This window comes from Ambystoma mexicanum, chromosome 2p (assembly GCF_040938575.1).
Source record: "Ambystoma mexicanum isolate Mex_15411 chromosome 2p, UKY_AmexF1_1, whole genome shotgun sequence".
In the NCBI taxonomy this organism is placed as follows: domain Eukaryota; kingdom Metazoa; phylum Chordata; class Amphibia; order Caudata; family Ambystomatidae; genus Ambystoma; species Ambystoma mexicanum.
In genome coordinates this window covers 1,346,941,648-1,346,953,907 of record NC_090923.1, presented here as the reverse complement: position 1 = coordinate 1,346,953,907, position 12,260 = coordinate 1,346,941,648, and the positions used below count along the sequence as shown (strand labels likewise).

Here is a 12,260-nt window from a genome sequence, read left to right as displayed (position 1 = left end):
GATTATAAGACTTGGAGAGATGAGGCAGAGTGAAGGAGAGGAGGAGTACAGGATAGGTGTAGGAAAGAAGAGGTAATACAGGAGAAATGGGGGCCAGAAGAGGTATATCGAGGGATATAAGAGGGGAGGGGAGGAGCGCTCAAGAGGTGCAGAGGTAACGAGGCTACACAATGGAGGAATATAGCGGAGAGGGTGCAGTTAAAGGAAAAAGAAGCAAAAGGGGACATCTCCCACAAGCGGAAGAAGAGGATAAGTTGGTAAAGTTAGTCAGGAGGATAAAGTGTTCAGGTTACCTTATCCACCATGGAGGAAAGACAGAAACGATGGCCCCTGAAGAGGCAAAGACTATAGCCTGAGGTAAGACAACAGAAGTAAAGGCAGAGCATGTGGCCAAGCAGAGAGCTGAGAGAAAGCAGACAGAATCCCCGACCAAGTAGGAAAAGGAGAGACAAGATAGAAGCCAGGGTCACAAAAAGAGTGAAGGCCAGGTGAGGACAGGTGAAAACTATGGGCAAGGAAGATGAGAAGGCTGATGCACTAGTCAAAGGAAAGATTGAGATAATGACAAAGGAGACGGCCCATTAAGAAATAGCAGAGGCCCTGACCAAGGAAAAGGAGGAATCAAGCCAGAAGAGTCCTTTAGGGTCTAATGCAAGGGGAAGAGTCATCTGGGGAGTAATCCAGGGGGAAAGTCAGACCCATTACTGAAATGTATCTACAGTGCCAGGTAGATTAAAAAAACCCTGTCATCCTAACACATCAAATATAATACCATAACATATTCCTCAATGTCTGCATCCTTTGTGGCACTTGTTATAATTCTTACATATGAGATGAGCCGTGGACAGTAGCATGTGGACTGATTATATGTATATGAATTGTGTAAAGAGGAAGGCCACCCAAAACCCAAGTAGTACAAATAATCCAAAAGGCCAAATAATCACTGCACCTCTTTGTAAGGGAAAACAAGGTTTATTACAGGGAAAAAGCTCTCAGACAGTCCAGTAGAACCAAATTGACACAGAGCTTGTCACTTCCCAAGAAGTTACAGGTTATGTAGCAGTAAACCGCATAATCTGAATACACAGGTTACCATGTTATCCCACCACCTTCATTGGCTAACACCTATAGAACATGCTAATACCCCCCTATAGTCCCTGGGCTGATAGGCCACACCTTATCTAAACCCATTCTCCAAGACATGTGGCCACTGCATCGTCACTATTGAATTCAGGAACGGGATTGGTTGTTTGACACATTAATAAATCTTGACTGTCATGTGATGTGCACCCTTCTGATCCAGACACATTAAAAGTAAACTGGCGAGGCCAATTCTGCTTTGATAAGACAATAGGTCTTTTCATTATGCCTGACGCTACGGCACACGCAAAATGCACCCCCAACCTTGTATTGGCATCATCTCGGCTCCCCCTATACCAAATCACAGAACTTTCCAGACACGTCTCCCCCCTTATCTCCTTCAAACCCCAGGTGCCCAGTTATGATGTGATTGGGGCACCGCTCTTGTGTCTAAATTCCAGGGAGTTATTTGCTTTAGTTGTGCGTCTACCTGTAATTCAAATGGGATGACCGCTCCTTGTGTGGCGGCACTAGTGCACTAAATCATGGCCTGGCCTCTTGGCATCACAACACCTCATGCCCTATTCTCATGAATTAGTCCTTCAAAGGGCGCGTCCCTACCAGCTCTCCCAGTAGCTAACATTCCGTTCCAACCATGTTCATGCCCTGCAGCTGGATACAGTTAGCATTTATCTGTGCACCGCGGGTGCCTCTGACCGTGGTTTCTCTCCTGGGGAACTGAAAAGGAGATTTGTTTTTGGATCTCAGCTAAACGGAGCGCAGCTCCACATCAGGGCCTGCGTCTACTCGATTCATCGTGTACTAGGCCTTAACATCCAATAGGGTGACAATTCTGCCATGTTAACTCGCTGACCTCACTTCTACCACAGTACCTTTCTGACTCTATCGTCCACCTGTTTCAGCTCTTTCCGCACACCTCACTACAAAACATAACTTTGGATACAATGACTAAATGCAGAGCCTATATTATTGCCTTATCTATAACCTCTGCAACCACAACATGTACACGTGTTTTGCTCCTTCTGTGTTGCTATATGTGGGTAGCTAATATATGTCAAAACTAACCTCAAATGATGCATGCACCTTCTGCCACGCCACCCTCGCACTGCTCACACGATAATACATGCTAATAGGTGCTAATATGTGCTAATAGGCTGATAGGTTTTTCTCAGCCTGAACCTTTTTGCCTGGCTTGGACGCTGTATGTGCATCCCAACAATAAACACAACAAATTAATTCACCCTCTCTTTGTGTATAGTTTCTATCAAGACCTGGTCTTCCTTAAGCCAACCATTTCTGATGGATTAGATGAATGCCCCAGGTGCCATTTAACTCTCAATAATTTCGCAAAACAAGCATGGTTGTGCATGTTGATACATGCATTTTGGACAGACAGAGTTAAAGACATACATGATATAGAGATTCAACCAAACCTGCTGGCAAACCTACTTGTAATATTGGCAGACATTCTGCAGTCTGATTGGAAACGTATTGGATTGGATGTTGATTGTCAAATGATTTACTGCTCTGAAAAGGTATGTGGCGCGGTTGCCTAAGCAGGTGGACTGGAAAAAGGACTTATAAGCTGCTATGAACAGGAGGAAACATATAGAGGGTGATGGTGTGTGGTTCCAAGCCTAAAGATATTTAGTATGTTTACTGTCCAGGTCTTACGTCAACCCACAAAGTTCTGCAGAGGCATGCTATTGAATAAGATCTGCTACATCATTTAGTGCCTGGAATGTACTTGTGTTAAGGATAAATGCCTTTTTTATTTTTACTGTCAAGATGAAAAATTGATTTTTATGGTCATTGTTAAGCCTGATGATAATCGCCTTGCTATCTCTAATATGTGTATGTTTCTTCTAGTTAATGTGTCTGTACTGATCAGATATATGTCCATGATAGCTTTTAAAGTTGTTGAATAAAATATAATAACACAAAAAGAAATGGCTTATCACTTACTCATTTTCACCTTCCATGAGCTACAAATTCAGTCACACTTTTTTCAAAAAATATTACCTCAAAGTAAACTGCCACTTTTAGAGGGCTGATCATTAGCCTGATTCTTTCAAGTACAACTAAATAATTTTAGTCCTTTGGATGTACAAAGCAAATGTTAGTTAATTGTTATAATTTAAAGCTGAGACTCACTTATGTGAAGCAGTATGTTTTCCTTAATTTCTCTCGCATTTCACCCTGTCAGCAGATTCTGATACCTTCAGCGAACCCCCATCCCAAAAAGGCATGGATCGATATCTGGACAGTCTGTTTGACCCGGTATTATCCTACGGCAACGGGGTAAGCGGTTTCATTCATGCATCTCTCTTAAGCAGTATTTTCAGACCCTCCACATGGTTGCATCTGTTTTGCTGTTTATGTGTTTATATGTGATATTCATGGCCTTGAGCACAATATCTGATAACACTCCAGAGATGCCTTCTGTACTATTCTCACAATCAAGAGGAGAAACTGAAAAACATACTGTGTCGTGTGGGAGAAGTCAGGGGGATTTTGGGGTGCACAAAAAAAAAACGATTCCGAATAGATGTGCTCTGGAACATTGTTTGTTCCTTTAGTGAATCTAAAATAGATTGCATGCATGAGTGAGTTTTTGGAAACCCAAACACAGGTCACATGTGGGTTTTTGGGTCTGCACATGTTTCACATAAAAGCTCTTCTTCAGAACACTAAACAAATGATAGCTTAAATTGTATTCAGCATTTAGTGAAAACTATGACTACATCAGTGTCTTGTGTGGTGAGTAGATCTGTTTCTCGTACAATCAGCGTGCTCATGTCTTTTAAATATATGACACAGAAAAGGGGGCGCCCATTTGAATGCGTAAATCCTTATTTCTCAATCATGTATCCACACAGAAAGACTTAGGCTTTCCCTAAGTAGTATATTGCCTATCTGAAAGGGAAAGTCACGTCTTTGATCCTCTTTTCGTCCTGTCATGTCAATACCTATTGTGTTAGACTAAATGTTCACGCTACAGAGGTACCATTTACGCACATTTGAGGTTTGAATCAACAAATGCATTTACTTTTTTATTATATCTTTTTAATACATCAGCATCTTGGACTTACGAAGAAGATATACAAGGCAGTTATTTATTTGCAGATGGCCATAAGGAACAGACACAATGCTTTGGTGTTTCTCCTTTGGGTGAAAAACTAACAGTGTGTCTGTGTTTTGGAAATATGTATTTTGAATCCTCCCTTTGAAGGAGGCAACAAACCCCAGTTTCAGATGGTATTTTGAAATACCTATTATGAGACTGAGGATGTTTAATAATGTGCCTCCGAGAACATATGTTTTTTGAGCTCTTAAGACATTTTTATTTTGTAAGTACTATGATGTACTGGTTAGTAACATTTTAAAATTACTGCTTTACTTGCTGAAGACATGAATATGCCCCCAATAATTGTGCTGATGCAAATGTGTTTATGTGGTTTTTATGTATCGAATATTTTTTGTATTTTACATGTGGTTGGATGTTTTATATCTTGTTTAATAACACAACTTGAATAAAGCTGAATTAACAATTGGTAACATAATTGGGCTCAATCATCAGGGTTTATAAGCTGCTATGGCTGCAATGCTAAAATGCCCCTCACAGATCCACACAATATATGTGTTTGGTGTCTCAGAATGGATTACGAGGTGGAACAAAGCAGTTTCTTGTCAGTCAAAACTGACGGTCCTCAGAGAGCAGGCCGCTAAACTGGGATTAGGCTCCTCGCTCTAAGTCCCTTGTGAAAGTCCCAGTGAAAGTCCTAAAAGGTAACAATGGAGTGCCGATTCCTAAAAAGGAGGATAGGAAGAAGAGACAGGCTAAGTAAATGTTCCACTCCCATAGTGAGTCACACAATTCTTCCTCACCTTCTCATTAGAAGGAGCACTGATTCAGAAGGATGAGAGCAAGGACTCTACCACCTCCCATGGCGGTAAGGCGTCCTTTCCATCCAAGGGAGACGTGGAAGGAGTGTAAGAACCAGAGGTTAGAAATGTTTGCTAAAGCCTGAACGGGAGCAGCTTTGGTCTCAAAGTGTACAGCTGCATCAGAATCCGCTGTGCGCCCCACGGCCGGTAGAGGTATCCAGGAAAGAAGCAGCTGCTTGACCCTTTGCTTGGCCCTTCCTGCTTCAACAAGAGACCAGTCTTTCTTGACGAAATTCCCCTGATGCTTCAGTGTAAAGTGCTCCCAACTCTGCAGCACCTTTGACCAGTAGACTACAGGCAGTGAACCGTGATGCTGGCCATGCAAGCCCTTTATGATGAGTAAGGCAACCTGATTCTGCATGTTTTGGATTCTCTACAAATGATGGGCCAATCTGTCCAATCAGTCGACATTCTGAACGCTGTGGCGGATTTACCGGATCTGGATTGTCTGCCTGAAAATGTTTTGTTTGCGGGTGGACTGCCCGCATGCTAACTGCTCGGGCTCCGTATTGACCCCTCATGAAAAAAGGGGGACAAAATATTTTTGTCCCTCGCCTCCAATGTTAAGGATGCAGGGGAGACCTCTGCAACCCCCAAGGCTGAAGATACCGAACATGGGGAGCGGGAGACACCCCCGCAACTCCTGCTCTTCATGTTCGGTATTTTCGGATTCAAATTGATCGCAAACATTTGAACTATGGTTGTGACCAAATTCAGTCAAATCTACCATTTGTTCAAATTTTTCCAATCAATTTGGGTAGTACTGATTTACAGATGCAAGTGGCCTAGATGTGTCTTCTTATTCGGAAATCTGATAGGTGTCTCCATATGGGCACCCTAAAATAAATTACCAGGGAACCATGGAGAATTTGGTTGAGGCTCTGGGCTTTGAGGTGCCATCGACGCCTCTCGTTTAATACAAGTTGATGGATGTCCTGGATAGGGGTCCTCGGAAGGAAACAATTCTGCTGTTTAACAAGGCTATAACTGACCCAATGCTGTATTTGTGGCAAGCTCCATGTTCCAACCCTTGGGTTGAAAAGGAGGTTATGAAGAAATGCAAGCCAGCGCTGTGAGATCAGGTTTTTCTCTTAATGCACTCTACACTATGCTCCTTATGGTCCAGGCAGTGAGGGCTAACTTAAAATTTAACTTATGTTGCCCAGCGCTGCCTGTCGATAGAGACAGTTTGTATGTGGTTGCACTAAGCAATGAGGATTTTGCTTGGGAAGCTTGTCCCTTAAAGCTACTAACGCCCCATGCACATCTGCAAATTACTCTTTCATTCTGTGGTTGGTGATATTGGAGGCCTCAGTGCGTTTTAACCAAGGAAGAAATCAGGCTTCTAATGGACTCCTTCCTCCCACGGTTTCCTCATCTTTGAAATCAATCTCCCATCACAGCTGCTCTTCAGCGTGGCTCCACATGGGCTCAGTCCGACGTCTCTATGCGACTCTATGACATCGGGGATAGTGTATACAGAGGTGACGCTCCACATTACCTCAGTTCCTTTTTTCCACACACTCTGCTCGCTTTAGGAACACCCCTCTATAATCTTGTTCTTTTTATTTAATAATTCTCTTACGTTCTTCGAATTTGTCTGAGTGCAAAATCTGACAAGGTCTTTGGGATTCAAACCCTGCATGGATTGCGGGGCTCAAATGTTTGTTTCATACCCGCACTGCTATTGACTTTACTGCCTTGGAGAAGGCCTTGATTTGCAGGCTTTGTGAAGCATAAATGTTCCCTTCCTCCACAAGAAGAAAGGTGGTAAGCAGACAAATTTGAGGTTGATGGGCGCGGACCGCGGCGCTGACAAACTGTCACCAATCCTAAAGGACAAAACGAAGAAGAAACGCTGCAAGAGGTCCAGGTTACCAGGCAGTTCTTTGCAACACCACTCTCCTTTGTTGTTTTAGAAGAGTCACCTCCTCAAGGAGGTCCTAGAGGAAGAGGCCCCACAGGTATCCTTTACCACCCGCTCCTCTACTACTAGAAGAACGGGAGGTGTTCTGATTGAAGATGCTCAACATCTTCACCAGGGCCCCTGCGGTTTCAGCTGCAACGGCTTCAACCAGGCTTATGGATCCCACCTTGCTGGGATGAGCTGGCAGGGAATCTGCAAGCAGACGTGACAAGATCACCCGGCTGAAACGTTCTCCTGGGTATGCAGTCTTTCATAGAAAAATGTTTCATAGACACTTTTTTCATTGAGATTTTTTTTAGTGAAGTGTTTTTTCATTGAAAAGATTATTCATTGAATTTTATTTCATTGAATTTCAAGTTTTTTGTCATTTAACATACTACTTGATGTATTTTTTATAATTTTTTGTCATTTAACATACTATTTAATGTATTTTTCATTACTTATTTTGTCATATAACTTATTTCCTATTATATTAACCTTAAATACTAAAATGAAAAAAGTATTTGTGTAGATATCATTTTTCGCCACTTGGTGTTGCTGTGCTGTCCTTTCTTTCAATACGTTTCAATATGTTTCCATTGATGTTAATACATCTCTGCCATTTTGGATTTTGCACTTCCCGGATCTGATGTTTCCTCTGGAGTTCCTGTTTTGGTTTTTCTCCTGTTTTTTTTAGAATGGATTTTTTTCTATGGATGCTGATTTTTGGGATCTGTATTTTGTCTGTGGATGCTGGAAGGGTCTTATTTCCTGGATTGTATTTCTTTTTTCCTCTTCTTGGACTTTGGATTTTGTTCCTGCTTTGCTGATTCGTTCGTGGATTTTACACATTTTTTTCTTGTTTTTTTTTCTTTTTTGCTTTCCTTCGTGGATTTTTCCGGGATTTACGTGATGCTGATTTATGGTCGGATGCTGTTTTTTGGGTTCTTTTTCTTGGTCTTTTCTGTGGATTTGTTGGTTTTTGGGTTATTTTTCTTGGTTTTGCCAGTGGATTTATTTGCCTTTGTGAATTTCGTGCATGATTGTTGGTATCCTGAGTGCAGTGGTAAGTTATTTTTCGGATTATTTAACATTTTATATTGAATGCAATGCCATTCAAATAGTTCAATTTGTCATGTTTTTTGAATTCCAAAACGCATTGTTTTAATCTTTCTTGCATGTTTCTACATTTTCTTCTCTGTGTTTGTGTTTTTTCTTTTGATATCACTTGTGCTATTTGCATTCCCTGGTTTGCTTGTTCTAATTTGAAATGTTTAAGAAAGGACCACAAGCTTGGATTATTTTTTTTGAATGATTGACGTAGTCCATTATGCAATCCTTCTATTTTATTGTTGGTTTTTGCATGTCCTTTCACTACTGATTCATAACAATTCCATAATTTCTTATCAAATCTCGCTTGCATCCTTGATCCGCTTCTAGTTAACTATCCTATCCAAGTTGTATCAAAATAATAGAAAGTGATTCTAAGTGTTTTTAATAGATTTTATAAAATTCAGATTCGGTTAAATGTTCGTAATATTCTTCAACTTGATTAATCGGGACAAAGGCTAATGAAAACAGTAATTTTATGTTATGCTGGAATTCTAAATGTTCAATGTGCTTTGATTGCATGCCATTTTGCTGTCGTTTTCGCCAAATTGATTGTGTGAAATGAAAAAAACATCCCTGGATTTTGCATGATTGAAAAATGTCATTAGGAGACCGCCAGGGGGCGCGGAGCATGCTGGACGTGTGAGACCAGCGCTCCTCCACCACCGCAGGGCCTAGCACTCTGAGCCAATCCCCGGCTGGGAGTTTGGAGTAACCCCGACGGGAGCGTGCGCCCCCGCGGCAGCGGCCCAACGAATCGAGCGCTCCTCCGAAAGTGGATACAGCCTGGCCCCGAACTGAGGCCCCCCTCGCCGAGCAACAGAGAGGACACCTTTTCGGACGCCGTGCAGCGGAGCCACTGGGGCGTCACATCTCGCGGTGCCCCAGGCCTAGGCCGGACCCGCCGCGGAGCCCGGAGCCGCCGGTCATCGCCTCCGCGGCCGCAGCCCGCGCCCATAACACCGAGAGGGGGAAGCCGGAGCACACCCCCCACCGTGCGCGGACGCCGAGCGGGCCCCGGAGCTCTGCCCCGGTGGTGTGTGGACATCACGCGGGGCCAGGGATGAGTGGGGTGTCCTGGTGGGAGCCCCCCACCACCAAGAACCGCTCCGGTGCGGACCACCAGCAGCAAATCGGGACTCCGGGAGCCTCCCGACCCATCCCCCGTGCACGGAGACCTACTCGAAAAGGAGCCGCCGGTGAAGGGGTCCGGGCCCACAGTGGACGTGTGACGGCCCTCGAAGGCCCGAAGAAGGTGAGGAGCGCACGGGGGAGAATTGATACTTGAGACTCGGCGGGCTGTGTTTGGCCCCCCTTCCGGCACCCTTTAGGCACAGACCAGCGCAACTCACCCCCTTGGAGCACAGGGGTCCCCCCGGAACATTTCAGCCATGACGCATCTGGGGACACAGGCCCCAATCACAATCTTAGCCCCCCTCGTTAGGACCTGAGCCATCACCGGGGTCCCCCCCCCACATGCGAGCTTGCCTCCGCGGAAGCGGGAAGGGCCCAAGACGACCAGAGGAAACCTCAAGGCATTAAGGCAGGGTGAGAGGCGCCCCCGCCCCACCCAAACTCCAAAGGGCACCCGGAGCCCGGAGCCCTGGAACTGACCCAGCCCACGTGCGCAATCCACTCCCTCCAACGCTTCCGCCGGTCCAACGCACCCCTCTGTGAACCACACAGAGTCATCATGCCTTCAAGTGGCGACCCCCCCCCCCACAATGCTAACGAAGGACGACCTCAAGGACATCCTCCAGGAGATAAAAGCGATTCAAACGGACATACAAGCCTGTATAGTTCATCTCAGGGGGAGAATGGAGATGCTCGAGGAAAAAATTGAGTGAATGGAAAACAACCACCTCCAAATGGACCTGTTAGACATGAAATACGAAGCGAGGCTAACGGACCTAGAAATCAGAGAGGAGGACATAGCCCTGAAAATGGACGACCTAGAGAACAGAGAACTGCCGAAACAACCTGCGCATTATGGGTGTGACTCAACAGAGAGGCGAGACTGCCGCAGACGTGAGGAGAAAGGTTCAGGGCCTCATCAACCAACTCTTCACACTCGAGGGGGGCAAGGAAGTCCAGCCGGAAGGAGCCCACCGAGGGGGAGGTGGAGCGAGGGGCGGCCCAAGGTCCATAGTTGTGCGCTTCCTCCGTTACAGAGAAAAAATGGAGGTCCTCGAGAAAGCGAGAAGGCTGGAGAGTTACTTGTTCGAAGGAGGCACAGTGAGGATTTTCCAGGACCTCTCGGCTTTCACTCTTAACCGCAGAAGAGAGTGCCTGCCACTCACCCAGTGGCTCACCAGCCAGGATGTAAAATACAGGTGATCCTTCCCATTCGCCTTGTCTTTCGAACGCTCAGGAGTGGACTATAGAGTGACCAGCAGCAAGGAGGCATCCCAAGTGCTGCAGGTACTCAAAAGGGGATACCACAGAGGAAGGAAACGAGATGGAGGTGCAAGAGCCTCGGGGCACCAGGAGGGAGCCAGAGGGCCCCTGGTTAACAAAGAAGAAGATAAAGGGCAGAAGAAAATTCAAGAAACTAAACACCCCCTTAACGGAAGCCGAAGGGGACTAAGTGGTCAGAGGCTCGCTATTCGAGAAACCGAGAGATGGAATCAAACAGTCCCTGCCGGGGACGCTGAGCTTAACAAGGGGATTGCGGTGGATGGACTTGCATTCACCCTGGTGGCTTGCCCGTTGGCAGGCGTCATGATAAAGAGGGGGTGGGGGGAGGAAGGAAGGGAGGGAGTTGGGGTTGGGGATTATGGGGGCCCACACGGTCTCAAAACCACATTGGAAGGCGGCAGCAAGCACAGATCCGGGAAGACGGTACACACAAGACAAGGACCCAATGGCAGACAGTGAGAATAGGGGCCGGGCTGAGTCACTGAGAATTGGTTCACTCAATGTAAAGGGTCTGGACTCCCCAGCAAAGCGCTCCCTCGTGGGGAGGGAAATGAAGAATGCTAAAATAGATATCCTCTTCGTACAGGAAACTAGAACGGTCACGGGAGAGGAGAGGGCCATCCCGGGAGCACACGTGGGCCAGACCTTCTGGGCATCTGCTCCCACGAAATGGAGCGGAGTCGGGATCATCCTGCAGAGGTAACCAGGTGGGGGAGGGAGGACGGTAGAGCCATGATCATATCGGGTGACTTGCACAACTCCAGGGTCTCCCTAGCAGCTATCTATTGTCCTAATGCGGGCCAGGTTGAATTTCTCAAAGAGGCGATGGGAGAGATAATGGCCAGGACAGAGGGGCTCCTTATACTGGGTGGAGACTTTAACATGTGGGCAAATCGGGAATTAGATCATAGTGGAGGGGCCATCCCGCTAGGCAGCCGAGGGGGTAGACCCCAGGGGAAATTCCATGAGCTGATGTGGGGCTAAGGGCTCGTGGACACATGGAGGGAATTGCATCCGGAGGGAAAGGGATACACCTTCTACTCAGTGGTCCATGGCACCAGAACGAGAATAGATTACCTTTTCATGGGGCACCAGAACATGAGCCGAGTGGAGTCCTGCATCATCCGCCTGGTTAGCTGGTCGGACCACGATATGGTCTGGGCAGATATTAGTGTATTGGGTCTGAAGCCCAGAGAATCCCTGTGGAAATCCAAGGACTTCCTGCTAAGGGATGTGGTTTTTAAGGAGGAGGTGGAGAAGGCGATCAATGAATATTTTGAACTGAATAACACGGGTGAAGTCAACATAGAGACAGTTTGGGAGGCAGCAAAGGCGACCTGGAGGGGTGTTCTGATTAGAGAGGGGGCTTCCAAAAAAAGGACCAGGACTCTCCTGGCTCATAGGCTACGGGCAGAGATAATAGTATTGGAGGGATCTGAAGGGAAGAGTGATGAGGAGAGGGAAAGGGACTTGGGGGATGCAAGAGCGAAAAGGCAAGAGCTGAGAGCATTGGAGATGGGGAAAATTGTAGCGGGCCTCCAACACCTGCGTCAAAGATATTATGAAAAAAGGGAAACTCCGGGGCCAACGGAGAGATAGATGGGTGGCAAGGATCTCATGCAGGGATGTGGGGACTAAAATGGATCTCGAGGGAATAGTGGAGGAATTTGCGGGGTTTTATGAGACTCTCTACGGGGGGGAAGGGGAAGTGGAGGCAGAGGCACTGGGAACATACCTCGGAGGAGTAACATTACCTGTGATGGACCCCCCCAGAGGC

General features: G+C 46.1%; 1 protein-coding gene across 2 annotated transcripts in view; it reads left to right on the top strand.

Moving 5' to 3' along the window:
- MYO15A (myosin XVA) overlaps positions 1–12,260 on the top strand; it is a 3,541,761-nt gene that overhangs the window by 1,443,779 nt on the left and 2,085,722 nt on the right. For both annotated transcript variants that reach the window (XM_069645706.1, XM_069645705.1), the window contains exon 33: positions 3,308–3,402. In XM_069645706.1, the coding sequence (XP_069501807.1) occupies positions 3,308–3,402 (95 nt within the window). The remainder of the gene's footprint in view (positions 1–3,307; positions 3,403–12,260) is intronic.